Below are 15,634 nucleotides of genomic sequence, written 5' to 3'. Positions count from 1 at the left end.
GGGCTCCCACACACTGGGAACAAGCTTTCAACATATGAGCCTCAGAGGGGACCTTTCAGACTCAAACCATAATAATGACTAAATTTTAAAATAATGTTTATCTTCAGATTCAACAGGAATATGACACTGTGAAGTGTCACTATGAAGTAGAAGAGCCTAGTAACTGGGATTCGGTGGAGAATTTAGACTGGTGTTTCACTGAAGCCAGAACAATTGAAATAGAAAGGGTGGTAAGGCTCAGTGTATACAGGGTTGACTTCTAAACCAAGTAAAAATAAGCCTTCTCCAAAGAGGGGGCAGCCCTGAGGGGCAGGGAGCACAGGGTGGATGGAATCCCCTGAACCTTCAAATCCTTGGGACCTGTGTGAGTTTCTAACCACACTGGACTTGCTCAAGTCCAGTTCAGTCACAGGGAGGTTTATAAAATGTTTTTTTGGGGGAGGAGGGGGAGCCTATATCTTCATTTGTATAAAAATGTTTGTTAAAGAAAGACTTTAAGTGTTGCAACAAATTCGTGTGTGTCTATGGGGTGTCTGTATGTGTGGGGGCATTCAAATGTGTATAGTTAAATAGGACAGAACAATACAGGAAATGGCCGCTCACTGCAACTGTGAGTTGATGTTTGGGTTGGCAGGAAGGAGCCAAGCATGAAGAAAGGGAAAGGGGGCATCCATTTATCATAGATGCAGCATGGCCCAAGTTTTAGGAGGCCTCAAGAGATGCCGTCTTAAGAAACCTGAATTTGTACTTTGGTAAAATTTGAAGCACATGTCCATGTCAACATATTGCTGAGTGCTTCCCCGAGACTAGCAGCAGCCTGCAAGAGAGGGATGTGAAGCTGGAGCTCCTAGACAGCATGGCGGGTCCTCCTCAGCCTGAAGGGGAAAAGCTTTTTGTTTCAGGTGTACCAAGTAACCTTTATTTCCATCTCCGCCAAGCCTTTCCTGTCCACAGCCGCTTTGTCCCACCAGGATAATTAACGCCTGTGAGGCTGGCCATGCTCCTTACCGGCCGTCAGGGGGTCTTCAGTGCATGCCACTGACTTGGGCAGTGTTTACCTTGCTTCTGAGCTATTCAGAGCACTGAAGCAGCTAATGTTCCAGGTCACTTAAAACAAGGTATGGACACCGAGTCCCTTAGCTGAGATTATCCGCAAAGCATATATGGTGCTTATATGGAGAAGACAGGTACAATGAGCTGGATGTAAAAGGCAGTGTTCACTTATTACTCTACACATTATATATCATTTACTAAAACCATGTTTGAATACTTGCATTATATAAATGGAGGCTTTTCTGTCCCACCTGGTCCTGTAGCTGCTTTTAAAATAATCGCTCAGAGGCTTCATATTAACTACAAACTGTTTGGCCTATTGCTCAGGCTTGTTACTAACTAGCTCTTACACCTTAAATTAACCCATTTCTATTAATCTATGTTTTGCCACGTGTCTCGTGGCTTTACCTGTGTTCTAATACGTCTTGCCCCTCTGGCAGGTGGCTGGCGTCTCTCCCCCTCCGCCCTTCTTCATCTCCAGTTTGATTGTACTGCCTATTCTTGCTCTGCCTGGCTATTGGCCAAAACAGCTTTATTGATCAACCAATGAGAGCAGCACATAGTCACAGTGTACAGAGAGACATCCCACAGCAGCATGACATTTGCAATTAATTTTAATTTACAGTTAAAACAGTAAAAGAAATAACTCAGGTATTATTAAAAATAACTTTCTTTTACAGTTTTTAGTCTGAGGGCTGGAGCTGATGGCTGGATGGTGGTTAAGAACTCTTGTGATTACAGACTCAGGTCGTCTCCTGGTACCTACATAGCAGGCTTAGAGCCAACCCTAACTCCTGCCCTGGAGGAATCTATCACCTTCCTCTGACCTCCCCAGGCACCAGGCACACACACAGTGCCGTACGTACATGTGGATAAAACACTCATGCACATTAAATAAATAAATACACCTAAAACAAATTTAGTTTCAGGAAAGCCGGAAACACTCACTTAAAAGTGCTGTGCCACAGATCTAGCACAGCCAGCATCGTGGGGTTCATTGCATTCAAGTGATCCTTAATGTAAGAACAAGCAGACAGGAACGATCTCCTCCACGGCTTTGGCAAAACTTCCATTCTGAAAACAAAAAGGAAAAACTAAGTTATCCTCTTCAAAAATCAAAAGGGCTATTGGCTTGGGCATTTGGCTCGGTGGTAGAGCACTTGCCTCGCACACATAAAATCCTGGGTTTGATCCTGAGCACTACAAAACATTTTTTGTTTGTTTGTTTTTTACAATAAATATATATTTTGAATAATAATTATTTGTTTTAAAATGATCTTCTAGAAATTACAAAATATGTAATTATATCCTAAAACATATACCCTGTGGTTAGCATAACTTAATTTTGATAATAATCATGAAATTTGCTTTAAATATTTAAAGTATTCTCGAATAGGCTCCAGCAGTGCTCTTAAGATTCTAGGCACTGTGGAGTGGCCAGCTTTCCAGCAGGTAGGATCTGATTGGAGAGACCTGCAGAGTATCGTATCACTAAGCCATGAGTTGGTCAGGTATATCACATGCACTTTTGATTCACAGCATTTTCAAGCATCTGTATATTTAAACATGCCCACTTTGTGGCTATAAATTTTATCATCCATTTTATTTAAACACTTGGTTTAAGTACTTGACTTTAAGCATTTCCAGTTGATACGATTACATTATGTGTTAAAGATTTTAATCAAATCCCATTTGCTTGAGTGGACTTTGGCTCAGTTTCAACACTACCTAACCTGTGCATGGGTCCTGCAGCTGAGGGAAGCCTACTGTTCTAACTTTAAAAAGAAAAAAAGTGATGACTAAGTTTCTTCTCTCTATCCTTAGAGGCCATCTGGGAGGTACTCACACTGTGAATCTAGCCACTCAACAGCTATCAAAGTGCCTGAAAGCAGATTCTGGGTTCATCACTCTTAAATTCAGCCTTGAACACGGAGGAACCCAATGGGTGGACGCTCCTGTAAGCCCATCAAGTGATTCTAATGGACTTTAACTCACATATTTTAAAATGTCTTTTGTTCTAGCTTTTCCTGGTTCTATGCCTAGGGCTTATAATGCTAGGAATTCTTGCTTTACTTTTGCCTCAAATTTCTATTCAGATGCCAGTCAAGACTTCCTCTTTTCCCTGTACCTGGTTGTTGTATACAGTCCCCAGGTCTCCTAGATGGGCCCCTGGAGGGCACCCCAATTGCCATGCATGATATCCCATGTAACAACAAAAAGCCAGACTCGGGTGTGTCCCCAGTCCCTAACTGGCAGTGTTTGCCTCTTCAGAGGGGGGTGATGAGGACAGGAGACAGAAATAAGACAGGCATTCCTGTCTTTGTCCAGAGACCCAAAACACTCCTGGTTCTGTCCTAGCTGGAGACCAGAAATGCTAGACGTGTGTGGGGAGTGTGATCCTTGATCTGTTCCTAAATGAGTTTAGAGCCACTTATTCAAGAGGGAGGATATTACAGTGTCCTTGATCAGGGCTCTGTGGTGGCCCACTAGGGGAAGCTATTTCTCTGGCCTGGGAAGAGACCTGACATTCAAGCTATGAAAACATAAAAGGGTTGATTCAGTTGTGTGGCAACACGTTTTGGAGAGGGGGAAAAAAAAAGCATAAAAACTCTTACATTCAAAGAGATGGCAACTTTTGCTGGACCTTACAGTCAGAATAAATAACGCACCTTGATGACACTTAAGACTTATGACTGCTGTCCTACTGTGTGCTCAGTTTGTTTAACCTGCCTCTAATAGAACAGTGTAACAACTAACCTCACGTGCCTTAGATTTCCTATGCAATCAACATTTACAATCTAAGCTAATGCATAGCTGTAGTCCTATATACTGTATCACACCCTGACCCAAGAGTAATGCATGTGTGTTTATACATGAGTAATGATAACAATTCCATGAAAGTAGGATATTAGTAGCCTTATGAGTATCTACCGTAAATGTTGAAGACAACATACATTTATTGCTTGATAAATAATGATATCTATAATATTGTTTGTTATCTGGGTCATTTGGAGTCAGTGACTTAATCTCTTGTAAAAACTCTGTTAAAATATCTCTCATTCCTTCCCCCATGTGATGTTTCCTGTGCTGTTCCAAAAAAGAGAGAGAGAAAGAAAAAGGCCTTTATTTGGAACACACACACACACACACACACACACACACACACACACACACACACACGGGGTGGGGGGAGGGGCCAGATTCCAAGACAACACTCAGGAAGCCCTTTGTTAGGGACATATACAGAGAGACAGAAACAAGGACAAACAGAACCACAGACTCTCCAGACAGTATTCAGGCAGGCAAGCATTCAGACTCAGGCAACAAACAGACAGGACAACAGGAAACAGGAAACGGGGAGAGTGGCGGGGAGGGTTCAAATCTGGGCCGGCTCTTGGTTAAATGACACCCAAGAGAAATGCTTTGTTTCCTTAGGGTGACACCAGCCCACTATGGGAGACTCTGAGTTCATTAATTACAGTGTTCAAAGTGACCCACGGCTGGACCAGTCAATCACAGAGGACCACCCCTCGGGAAAACGGAGTTTCCTCTAGGAAGGTGGGCTCACCTCAAACCACGCTGAAAGGATGGTCCCAGTAATTACCCCTTTGATGAGGTAGTATACTCTTCTCCCCATCATTTCCACCCCAGCACAGTCCCAAAAGCCGGCCTGAAATTCTATCTGTCCTGAGAGCTTCCTCTCTCTTTCTCGGATGCTCCTTTCCCTGCCGCATGGCTGCTGCTTGTTGCCATGTGCCCGACCTCCACGGCAATTGGAAGGGCATGATCTATTCCTACTTCTTTTCTCGCTCTCCTCCTCTGCTGAGAGTCACCGTTTGCTCCTCTCGGGTCTTTTTCTTTTAACCCCCGATAAAATGGTCCTCAAGCCTCCCATTGAGTCCATGCTTAAATTCCTTTACTAATGAGACTACGGATGCCCAGGGACCCTAATTCCCATGGTGTCGCCTCTGCAAACAGCAGACAGGAACGTTTTCTATTCCCTCTGCCCTTCTCCATTTCTACCCTACAGCCCCCAGAGCCTGCCAGTGGGTGACAGCCTCCCAGGCCTAAACCAGGGAACTCCTGCACAGGAACTTCCCCACACAAAGCTTATACTTACGTTGGAAAAACAATAATTTTAAAAAATCTATGTTTTATCTTTCAAATATTTAAGAGTTGTGCTCCTAAATGCTGCTTTTAAGGAAAATGGATGGTAAGTGGTTTCTTCCCATCTAATCTGCAATTTAATCCATAAGTAAATGGAAATATTCCAGGGATACATTTGATTTTTTTCAGTGTTCCAAATGTTTTGGTACAACCTGGCACCAGATGTTCATGGCTCTACCACACCTGAAGCCTGGTCTACACACCATGGAGGCACAAGAGCCACGTCGACTCCATTCTGTGGCAGGTTTTTCAGCTGGGTGGGTTGGTTGGTTGGTTAGTTGGTTGGTGGGTTAGTTGGTTTGGTTTGGTTTTTGAGACAGGGACTCACGTACCTCAGACTGCCCTCAAACTCACTCATGTGAAAACTACTCAGACAGGTGTAAAATGTAAACGATAAGCACGCGTGTGAGGAAATGTGGACATGAGTGGGGTGTTGTTGGTGTGGCGGTGGTTATATACTGCTGCTCATGCAGAGTGACCGTCGTCAGAGAACCCTGCTCACTCACTCGGCGCGATGCGGTGGGAGCTCCACTGTTTTACCATCGTCCTCTTTCTCTCTGGGGTCTTTTAAAACGAAATCAACTAAGGAAAATAGAAGAGTCTGGATAAATAACCTTGCATTAATTACACCATATTTCCAGCAAAAACAACTCTATCAAAATTAATCACTTAGACTGTGTTAGTTTTGTAATAAAGAAAACTGTGCGTTTATGAAGAAACGTGTGGGAAAAATCTACCAAGTCTGTCTTGGAAAGTGTCTTTCTATTGTTTCCTTTGAAAGCAGTAATTGACTTTAACATTACATTTTCCTTTAGAGGTACTCTGTCCAAAGTGCTCTTGTTGAATTGTGGGTCAGCAGAAGAGAAGACTTTATTTCTCTGAGAAAGGCACACATTACCTTGTTGCATTTGAAATTGCATAAGCACACCACACACTCGTTCTAAAATCAGTGGAAGAGGCTGCCTCTGCACCTGCCTTCTGTGCCTTCAGTCACAACTGGCTCCATTTTCCTGCCTGTCTTTCAAGACTTACTTTCTGCAACGCAATATTACACTTCTACCCTCTGCTTGAAATTCTTCAGACTGTCCCTTTACCTTAAAATGCCTTCAAGAGGCACTCGATCCCCTCCCAGATGCTGTCCCTTTCTCCAAATGCACTTAGGCTTTGGCCGTCACAGTGGTTCGCAAGTCTAGAGCAGCCTTTGAAACATGTCTGCTGTTGCACATGCCATTGTCTGGACCAAGTATGCTGTCTAGTAGACATGCTTCAAGAATCCATTCAGGAGCTGGGAACGCTGTTAGACGCATGTGATTCAAGAACTAGGCTGGCAGAGGCAGGAGGAGGATCACAAGTTCAAAACCACCCTAGGCTAGATAGTGAATTCAGGGCAGCCTTGGCTACTTAGGGAGACCCTGTCTCTCCCCAGCTCCCACCCCACCCCTTAGAAGACTCTGTTCAGAAGCCTCTGGCGTCCTTCCTAAGGCATGGTGGCCTCCTCTTCTTGTTGATCTCCTGACTGCACTTGCTAGGCAGGCTGCTCTATAGTTTGGAGATTCGGCCATCTCTCTCATTGTGATCTTGTATCACCAGGGATGTGGTGAATGCCTGCTCTCTAGAGGGTTAAACCACTCCATGCATTGTGATTTCACCAGCCTTTAGTGGAGCACTCATTGTGCGTGCTCTAATGTCACAAACAATTGGAGAACTTTCTCAAAAGAACGTATTCCAAGGTTCTGCCTTCAGGGACTTTAGATTGGGCCAGAAACTGCTATTTTAAAAAATTATTCTTATAACCTACTCATACTTAGAGATCAACCTGTTAAGTCCACACCATGACTCAACAAGTTTCTTACACGAAAGGCCACACGGTCACTAACTCTACACCTTGTTTCCTCTGTTCAGCGGCTCAACTCTGTTGTTGTAACTCAAAAGCAGCCATATGCAATGTGTTAAAGAATATAATACAATGACTGTGTACACTGAGTCCTCATTCACAAAATAGGCACAGTTGGCCACCTTTTGGTCTGTAGCAAAAATGTAATCAACCATATTTGGATTTCTTATCAGTAATGTTAGTGTAAGTTGGTAATGATTAAAAACTTTGGTAATTATTCACCTACACACATACATGCATGTATGCACACACACATGCATGCACATACACATGCACATGGACACATATGCATGCCCCCACACACGCACACACTTTGTCTCTCATACCTATACAGAGGAATTTTTAAACAAGGGATCATCCTAAAGGGAAAGACTGCTTCCCAAGTGTCTAATGCTTCCAGTGCTTTCTACTGACTGAGACAATAAATATTATGAGGAGCTGAAAATAATGTCTTATTACTTTCCTTGGTGCTGTCCTTTAAAATGAGGGACAAAATCCTTTTAAGTAGAAAATTTTATTTAAAACATGATTTATACCTAATTAATGAAAGCTGACCGAGGTCTTTTTTTAGTAATTTATTTTTATTTGGTGTGCATTGGTGTTTTGCCTACATGTGTGAGGGTGTCAGACCCCCTGGAACTGGAGTTATAGACAATTGTGAGCTGCCATGTGGGTGCTGGGAACTGAACCCAAGTCCTCTGGAAGAATAGCCAGTGCTCTTAACTGCTAAGCCATCTCTCCCGCCCTTTGGCTGGGGTCTTAAAGAACACACACTAGTGAGGTAAGAAACTCCATAATGAACTAAGTGAAAAGTGTCAAGGACAGTTAATAGCTTTCAATTCAAAAATTACCTGTAACGACACACACTCAAATTAGAAAACAAAGAGCTACAGCAACTTACCTATGGATTTCTTGACACTAAGAAGATAATCTTCTCTCATTTCATCTGACAAGACCATTATGCTGTCGGTGAGGACTTTCAGGTGTTGTGGAACCAAATCCAATACGTGCTCCAGCCAAGAGTCCTCCATCGGGGCCACATGATCTGTATCAATCCCATGATGAATGTAATAGTAGTATCTCTGGATGAATGAGGTAGGAGGCAAGGGAGTTAATAAGGGAGTGTGTTTGTCAAAACACAAAACCACAGGGGAAATGCAAGGCTGTGGGTAAGAAGGAATTTTTAAATCATAATGTGTTTTGTGTAATTCATGTAAGCATTGTTTGAGGTCTCTTAATTTTTATATTTGCTATTATATGCTACTTCCTAGAAGTGAAAGCTTTCTTCTCAGTCCATAACTAATGCCATGAGCATCAAAGTTACATCATCAAATATATGATGTACTGAACAGAGCACACGCTGAATTACAGCTCAGTGTTTTTACAAATGTTTGGAAGGCATTGATAGGGTTGCTCTTTGATTTTTGATAATCAGAAGTCAGTCTTAAAAGCTGCCTTCAAGTCAATATCCTTCCACACTAACTCTAAAAATACACAACAGAGTTAGAATTTTCTGATTGGCCTATGCGGTGGTTTGAACGAGAATGGGCCCCACATGCTCATAGATGTGCGTACTTAGTCACCAGCTGATTAACTCTTTGGAGGGACTGATTAAGAACTGCAGCCTTGCTGGAGGAGATGAGTCCTTGCTGGAGGAGATGTATCACAAGAAGTGGGCTTTGAGGTTCCAAAAGCCATGTCAAGGCCCAGTGGCTGGATGGTTGCTCCTCCTTCCCTCCCTCCTTCCCTAACTCTCTCCTTCTTTCTGTCTGCCTACCTGCCTACCTGCCTGCTTACATATCAGTATGTAGCTCTCAGCTACTTCTCTAGCACCATGCCTGCCTGCACGCTGCCATGTTCCAAACCACAATGATAATGGACTAAACCCCTGAAACTGTAAGCAAGCCCCCAATTAAATGTTTTCCTTTATAAGAGTTGCCTTGGTCATGTTGTCTTTTCATAGCGGTAAAACATTAACTAAGACAGCCTATTTCTATTCCTTATTGTAATATTATAAATACTATATGTGCTAATACTTAAAAAACCTGGTAGCTCTCCATTCTTCATAATTATTTGCATACAACTCAGGGCAAAAATTAAACTTCAAAAAGTTTTCAAATTCACAATGTTAGAGCTTTTGTTTGTTTATTTTATGTACAAGAGTGTTTTGTCTGCATGTATGTCTGTTCACTACATGAGTGTATGGTGTCCACAGAATCTGGAAAAGGGTATTGGGTTCCCTGGGACTGGAGTTATAGATGGTTGTGAGCTGCCATGTGAGTACTTGGGAGTAAACCCAGGTCCTCTAGAAGGGCAGGCAGTGCTCTTAACCTCTGAGCTATCTCTCCTACATTTTTGTTTGTTTGTTTGTTTGTTTGTTTGTTTGGTTGGTTGGTTGGTTTGGTCTTGGTTTTTCAAGACAAGATCTTATGTCTAGCTTTTTTGTCTGTTTGGCTGTTCTAGAACTCCGCTCTGTAGACCAGGTTGGCCTTGAACTTATAGAGATCTACCTGCCTCTGCCTCACAAGTGCTGGGATTAAAGACATATGCCATCACAGCCCCAGCAACAGTGTTGAAATTTTTAATGTTTATATTTCTAAACCTTCTTATGTATTTGAAACACCTGAATTGCTACTTCTAAAATAAGTTAACGTATTTTTTAAAATTTACAATGTCATAATTCAGAAAATTACTCATAAAAGAATAATGGTGCACAAAGGTACCTATGACAGAGACGGGCTTTAAGGTGGGATCAGGCAGAATTGAGATTCCCTCACTGTGGTCTTAGGTGGCAAGGAAGAGAATGCTTTTCTTCCATCGATCTAATAGAATAATTTGATGCAACCCTCTGTCCATTCCTGCACACACAGCAATGCAGGAGGAAGGACAGAATGATCTTGAGGACATACAACATTTTTGGGTCCTCCCTCTATATGCAGTTCTACTAACAAGAGAAGTAAGTTGTTACCAAGATGTCTTTCTCTATTGCAGAAGTGGTTGTTTTTGAGATGCTCTCATCAGGGACGATGGAGTCTAAACGACTGTCTTGTTGCCTAAGACAGTGATAAACAGAGAGGAGTCAAAAACGTACAAAGATGGTCCAAACACAGAACACTGGTACAAAAACACAGGACTCTTCTCTACTAAATCACCAGGAAAGTAAACGGCTGAACATATTTGCTCAGTACCACACTCCTCTTAGAATGTCCCTTTCTGTTTATGCCTAGGGAAACAATTAGACGTACTCTCCGAGACCTACTTCACGGGAAGCATCCCCTGAAGTGGGCTTTGCTCGCTTGCTTCCTCTACTACAAGATCAAGTTCTTTCTTCTTTGAACTTGCAAAGCATCTTCTTGGATTATCCCTAAAACATGTATAGTCGCTTTTCATCTGTTTGAAATGAAACCATGATAGAAAGTTCAAGTGCTGTTTTGCAGAAAACAAAGAAACATTCCATGAAGATCTTTTCTCACATCTCTAGAGACATACACATTGACACTAAGCAACACTGGCACTCATATTTCCCTTTGCATTTTTTATTGAGTGTGTGTTTATAAAACTCCTGTGATGATTATAATTCAATTCAAATGCTATGTCAAATATGAGCCACACTCTGTGACTTTTTCTGAAACTCCACTGTACAGAGGGTATAGTTACAGCTTCAGCACAAATAACAGGCTGTGCTGGGCCGGCTCTAACTTCTGCACTGTGCTCCAGAGCCCAGTACGGTCTGTCGATACAAACAATGGTACTGAATCAGAAACACCTGTCCCCTCATTGACTGAAGAGCAGGTGCAGAAGGTTTATTGAATATGTTTCTCAAAAGCCATACCAAAGTAGGTACCCAAGATAGATCTTTTAATTTGTCTTTCCTAACTCCAAGAACCCAATATTCTGTGAACTTCATACTTGTGTTTTTAAAACATGTAAGAAGAGTCTATTTATTTTGATACATGATAGGTGATCAATAAATCTTTAACAAATAACAGAATGTGAATATGAAAGTAATGGGAAATCCTCAAAGTCTTAAATAGCCAAAAAGACAAGAATTGATTACTCTAACCACAAATGTAATCTCACTATGCTGTTGCTTGCCCAGGAAGGAACTAAGGTGACAATACTGTATTTTCAAGTCATCAAGACTGGGTTCACATCCTGCTGCTCCAAAGTGCATGACCTCAGCAGGTGTTTGTGGTTCTTTTTAATTCATCAATCTCATCCTACAGCCTTCCTGCATCCTGGGCATTACCCTTTCATCCCTGTGAGAAGAATGCCTAGAAGGATACGATCAATAAGGCCAGGGGTGGGGAAGAAGGATGTTAGGGTTGTAGAAACCACTACAGACATTCTGAGTGTGTATCAACATCCTTTTAGCTCTACGATCCCATAATTCTATCCTTCTAGAGCTACAGGCAAAGTTTGTCTACTCAGCAGAAATTATAAGTGCTATTCATCGCCAATCAAGCCCTTAATAGTTTTGTAAGTATTATTTCTAAGCCTCATATGTACTGTTGAAAGATGTAATTATCCCCACTTCACAGATGAAGAAACTAAGTGTCAGAGAGAAGAAACAGCTCTCCTTTGGTCACACAGCTAAGGATGTCTGGAAAGAGGGACCAGTGTATCACAGTGTGACTCTGAGCAACCATGCTCTTTCCAGGAGAATGGCATTCTGTTCAGAACTAAAAATAATCTGAGTAGGAGATTTTTTGCCTAGTTCAAGAAAAACAGGATATACTTTATTTCTCAAAAGTGAAAAATAAAAATATTGGTATTTTTCTATTTATAAAATTAAAAGGTTTTTGATTCATAATAGCAGCTCAGCAATCCCTTCTTCAAGTGTGAAAACAGAAGTGGAAGTATTTTAATCTGTGATTATGAGGAGACAGGGTGAAAAGTCAGCCATCAAGGAGACAGGACACAGAGGGTAGACAATGCAGTGTAAACATGGTAGCTCATCTATCACAAAGGAAGTGAGCAATCGGTCTGGAGCCTCCAGAAAGGCCCTCACGCTGGAGTCAGCAGGCACCACAGGCAGTGGAAACTGAGGCTATCTTGATAGCTAATTATACAGAAAATTAGGCAGCTAAATGGGAGCAACACATACCCCAAAGGCAAAAACGTTCCAAACACAGCTCCAGAATAGAAAACATGACTAGATCAATATCAAGCAAATTAATTGAATTAGTAATTAATAACTTCCCAGAAAGGACATTTCGGGTCCAGGTGGCCTCACTAATGAATTTTGTTAGGGAAGAAATCCAACCAGTTGTACAGAAACTCCTTCAGAAAATAGAGAAGGGAAAAAACTCACGGTCACAATTCATTTTATGAGGATAGGAGAGATTTAAAGCAGAGCTGGAGACATGACGTGACAGGCCATGACGTGGCAGGCCCAAATTGATCACCTTGTTTAAAAACCCATCGCGAAATAGCAAATCTCTCTCCTCCAGCCGAGCAAGATGCTGGGAGGAGGCCGGGCGGTGGTGGCGCACGCCTTTAATCCCAGCACTCGGGAGGCAGAGCCAGGCAGATCTCTGTGAGTTCGAGGCCAGCCTGGGCTACCAAGTGAGTTCCAGGAGAGGCGCAAAGCTACACAGAGAAACCCTGTCTCAAAAAAAAAAAAAAAAAAAAAAAAACTTTAAGATGCTGGGAGGAAAGGAGGCCGAGAGGAAGACAGTGGCTGATACCTGCTCCTGTGATGCCCAAAGAGTAGCAAGTCCTCTGTGTGAGCAAAGGCCTAGGAACGAGGGTACTGGCCAGGACATCCAGGGGGAAAGGGGTCCCCAGCGCCTTGTCCGGCAGCCGAGCTGCATCAGCTGCCACAGCAAAAGTCTCTCCTCCCTGGGCCTTGGACTGTCAAACAGTGTCCTGCTACTTACACCAGAGAAAAGCGAGAGAAACAGAGGCCATCCTGATGAAGAGAGCAGCCCTTCAAGCAGGAGTCAATACTTCTACGACCTTGGTAGAGGTCAAGGGGCTCAGCGGGGGCATTGGTCGCACCTGATGTAGCCCTCTCCAGCTGTTGTTCTTCCGGCCTGTCCTGGGGGCACCTACTGCACCATCGAGGGGCAGGCCAGGCTGGGCAGCTGGTGCACGGGAACACCCGAAACACTGAAGCTTTGTCATGTTAACTGGATAAGCTGGTGGAAGCTACCAGAACCAATCACAACAGAAACGGTGGGAGGCAATGTCCCAAATGTGCGACCTCACTGCCAAGCGGGAAAGGGCAAGGGACTTGCCACCGCACTGAGTTAGAGGCACACTGCTGAGTTTTCTGGACATAAATGTAATTTTTAAATTGTCCTTCAAAAATGAAGCAAATAAAACCCAGTAATATTTATTATAGAGATGGTGTACAGTGACTGAGTGAAGCCTAGGAAATCCATTAGTGAAATGTATCATAGATTGATAGAATAAAGAAGAAAGGCCAAGAGGTCATCTCAGCAGACATGGAAAAAGCATTTGGCAAAAATGTAGCACCTGTTCATAATAAAGCCTCTCACAAAGTAGGCAAGGAAGGAGATGTCCTCAACCCATAAAGGTCACCTTCCATTTTCATTTACATATTCAGTTCAGAAGTTACAATTTCAAGTTTTCATTTTTAATTTAGGTATGTTTTATCATTATAAGTGGAAAACTTACGATGATATTTATTAAGCAAAAGGTGATAGTATGATTTATTAATACAATGGTCAACTAAATCTAATAACATAAATTGCCTCAAATACTCTTTTTTTCAGAATAAAACTTTTGAAATCTACTCCCCTCCGTGATCTTTAGCTATACGACTGTTACTTGCTACATTTTCCCTTGTTCTGCCAAGATTCTCCGAGAAACATGCCTCCTGTTCCTCCTGCGTGAGTGATGCTTTGTGCCCTTCCGTGATCTCACACCTGCCCAAACTCCCTCCAGGCGGCGATAACCTCCACTGTACTGAGTGAGGCAACCCAGACCTGGAAAGACACATGCCACCTGTCCTCTCTCATCTTCAGCTGCAAGTACTTAACCTGGAGTAGCTGCAGACACCAGGTAAGCAAAACAGGGCCACAGGGAGAGGAAGCCCCAGAGAGGGGAGGAGCAGAATACAAGTCTCATAAAGGCGGAAATGGGGAATTGGGGAAATGTTAATTGGGAAGGAGAAAAAAAAACGGTCAATAATAAAGGACAGGAAGGGAAGAGGGATGAATAACACCAAGGATATTTGAAAAAGCCTTAAGGAACCATATTATTTTTTATTTACCTAAAATTACATCTTTGTCTTAAATGAAGCAATGCCCCCTTGGGCTAACAATGCTCCCCTCAAGAGCCATGGAGTATTTAACAAAAAAAATCCAGCACCAGGCACGAGAAACCTTCTTCGAAGTTGTTGGTCATGGGAGTCCAAAAGACTACCCAAGCAGTGTAGACTACTGCTGCTGCTGTCCTCAGCTGCCTCTCAGACAGCAAAGGGAGGTCCCTATTGCTGGAACACCACATACTTCAGACCCAGGACGCGGAAGGTTCAGCTGGACCTAACCTGAAACCCTCCTCCCTGAGGACTGGCCTTCATAGTATCAGAAGCTGCCAAGGGAAAAATGCAATCAGTTATGCAACCACCCAGCTGTGAGGCCTGTGAACCGCAACAATAACCAGCTTGTCACAACAGGTGACATAGTGGGACTCGCATGTTGGTGGTAACCAACAGATGCCTAAGTGGATTTTAAAGGTATCTCAACAGTAGGGAGATCACGTCTGGCACTGGAAACCTACTCAACTACCCAGCACTAGTGAGGTCATGGATCTTAGAGGAGAACCTACTACTGCCACTTCACTAGAACAGAATAGTTCTTAACTACATTCTAAATACTTAGCCTTACAGCCACAGGTAAGTGCAGTGCTCATCCCTCGTCAAAGTAGCCTCTTACTGTGGAATATTACTTTAACTAGGCAAAGATGTGTTACATTTGTTTATGCTGCATTTGTTTAATGATGTAAAGATGTGTTACATTGGTTTATGCTGCATTTGCTTAATGGTGTAAAGATGTGTTACATTTGTTTATGTTGCATTTGTTTAACGATGTAAAGATGTGTTGTTTTGCCAGCCAAAGGCACCTGATTGGTCTAATAAAAAGCTGAACAGCCAATAGATAGGCAGTAGAGGGATAGGCGAGGCTGGCAGGCAGAGAGAATAAGGAGGAGGAATCTAAGCTCAAGGGGAGAGAGGATGAGGGAGAAAGAGAGGAGACACCCAGGGCCAGGCAACTGTCAGCCAGCCAGATACAGAACAGGACATACAGAATGAAAGACAGGTAAAAAGCCCTGAGGCAAAACATAGATGAAGAGAAACAGGTTAAATTAAGTTATAAGAGCTAGTGGGACAAGCATAAGATAAGGCTGAGTATTCGTAACTGATAATAAGTCTCTGTGTCTTTATTTGGGAGCTGGTTGGTGGCCCAAAAGAAAGCCTGCTACAACTTCTCTTGGCAGCAGGTGGAGACCATCGCAGAAAACCACAACTGGTCAATATGCAGAGAACAA

General features: G+C 42.8%; 1 protein-coding gene across 1 annotated transcript in view; it reads right to left on the bottom strand.

The window, feature by feature from the left end:
* The window catches only part of Dnah7 (dynein axonemal heavy chain 7), a 255,152-nt gene that overhangs the window by 218,269 nt on the left and 21,249 nt on the right, over nucleotides 1-15,634 (bottom strand). The window contains exons 6-9 of the mRNA XM_059278864.1: nucleotides 10,083-10,167; nucleotides 8,016-8,196; nucleotides 5,727-5,802; nucleotides 2,002-2,127 (exon numbers count right to left, since the gene is read on the bottom strand). Of these exons, the coding sequence (XP_059134847.1) occupies nucleotides 2,002-2,127; nucleotides 5,727-5,802; nucleotides 8,016-8,196; nucleotides 10,083-10,167 (468 nt within the window). The remainder of the gene's footprint in view (nucleotides 1-2,001; nucleotides 2,128-5,726; nucleotides 5,803-8,015; nucleotides 8,197-10,082; nucleotides 10,168-15,634) is intronic.

This window comes from Peromyscus eremicus, chromosome 13 (assembly GCF_949786415.1).
Source record: "Peromyscus eremicus chromosome 13, PerEre_H2_v1, whole genome shotgun sequence".
Lineage (NCBI taxonomy): Eukaryota > Metazoa > Chordata > Mammalia > Rodentia > Cricetidae > Peromyscus > Peromyscus eremicus.
Note: the sequence above shows the minus strand (reverse complement) of the source record. Positions and strands in the feature narration are given on the sequence as shown.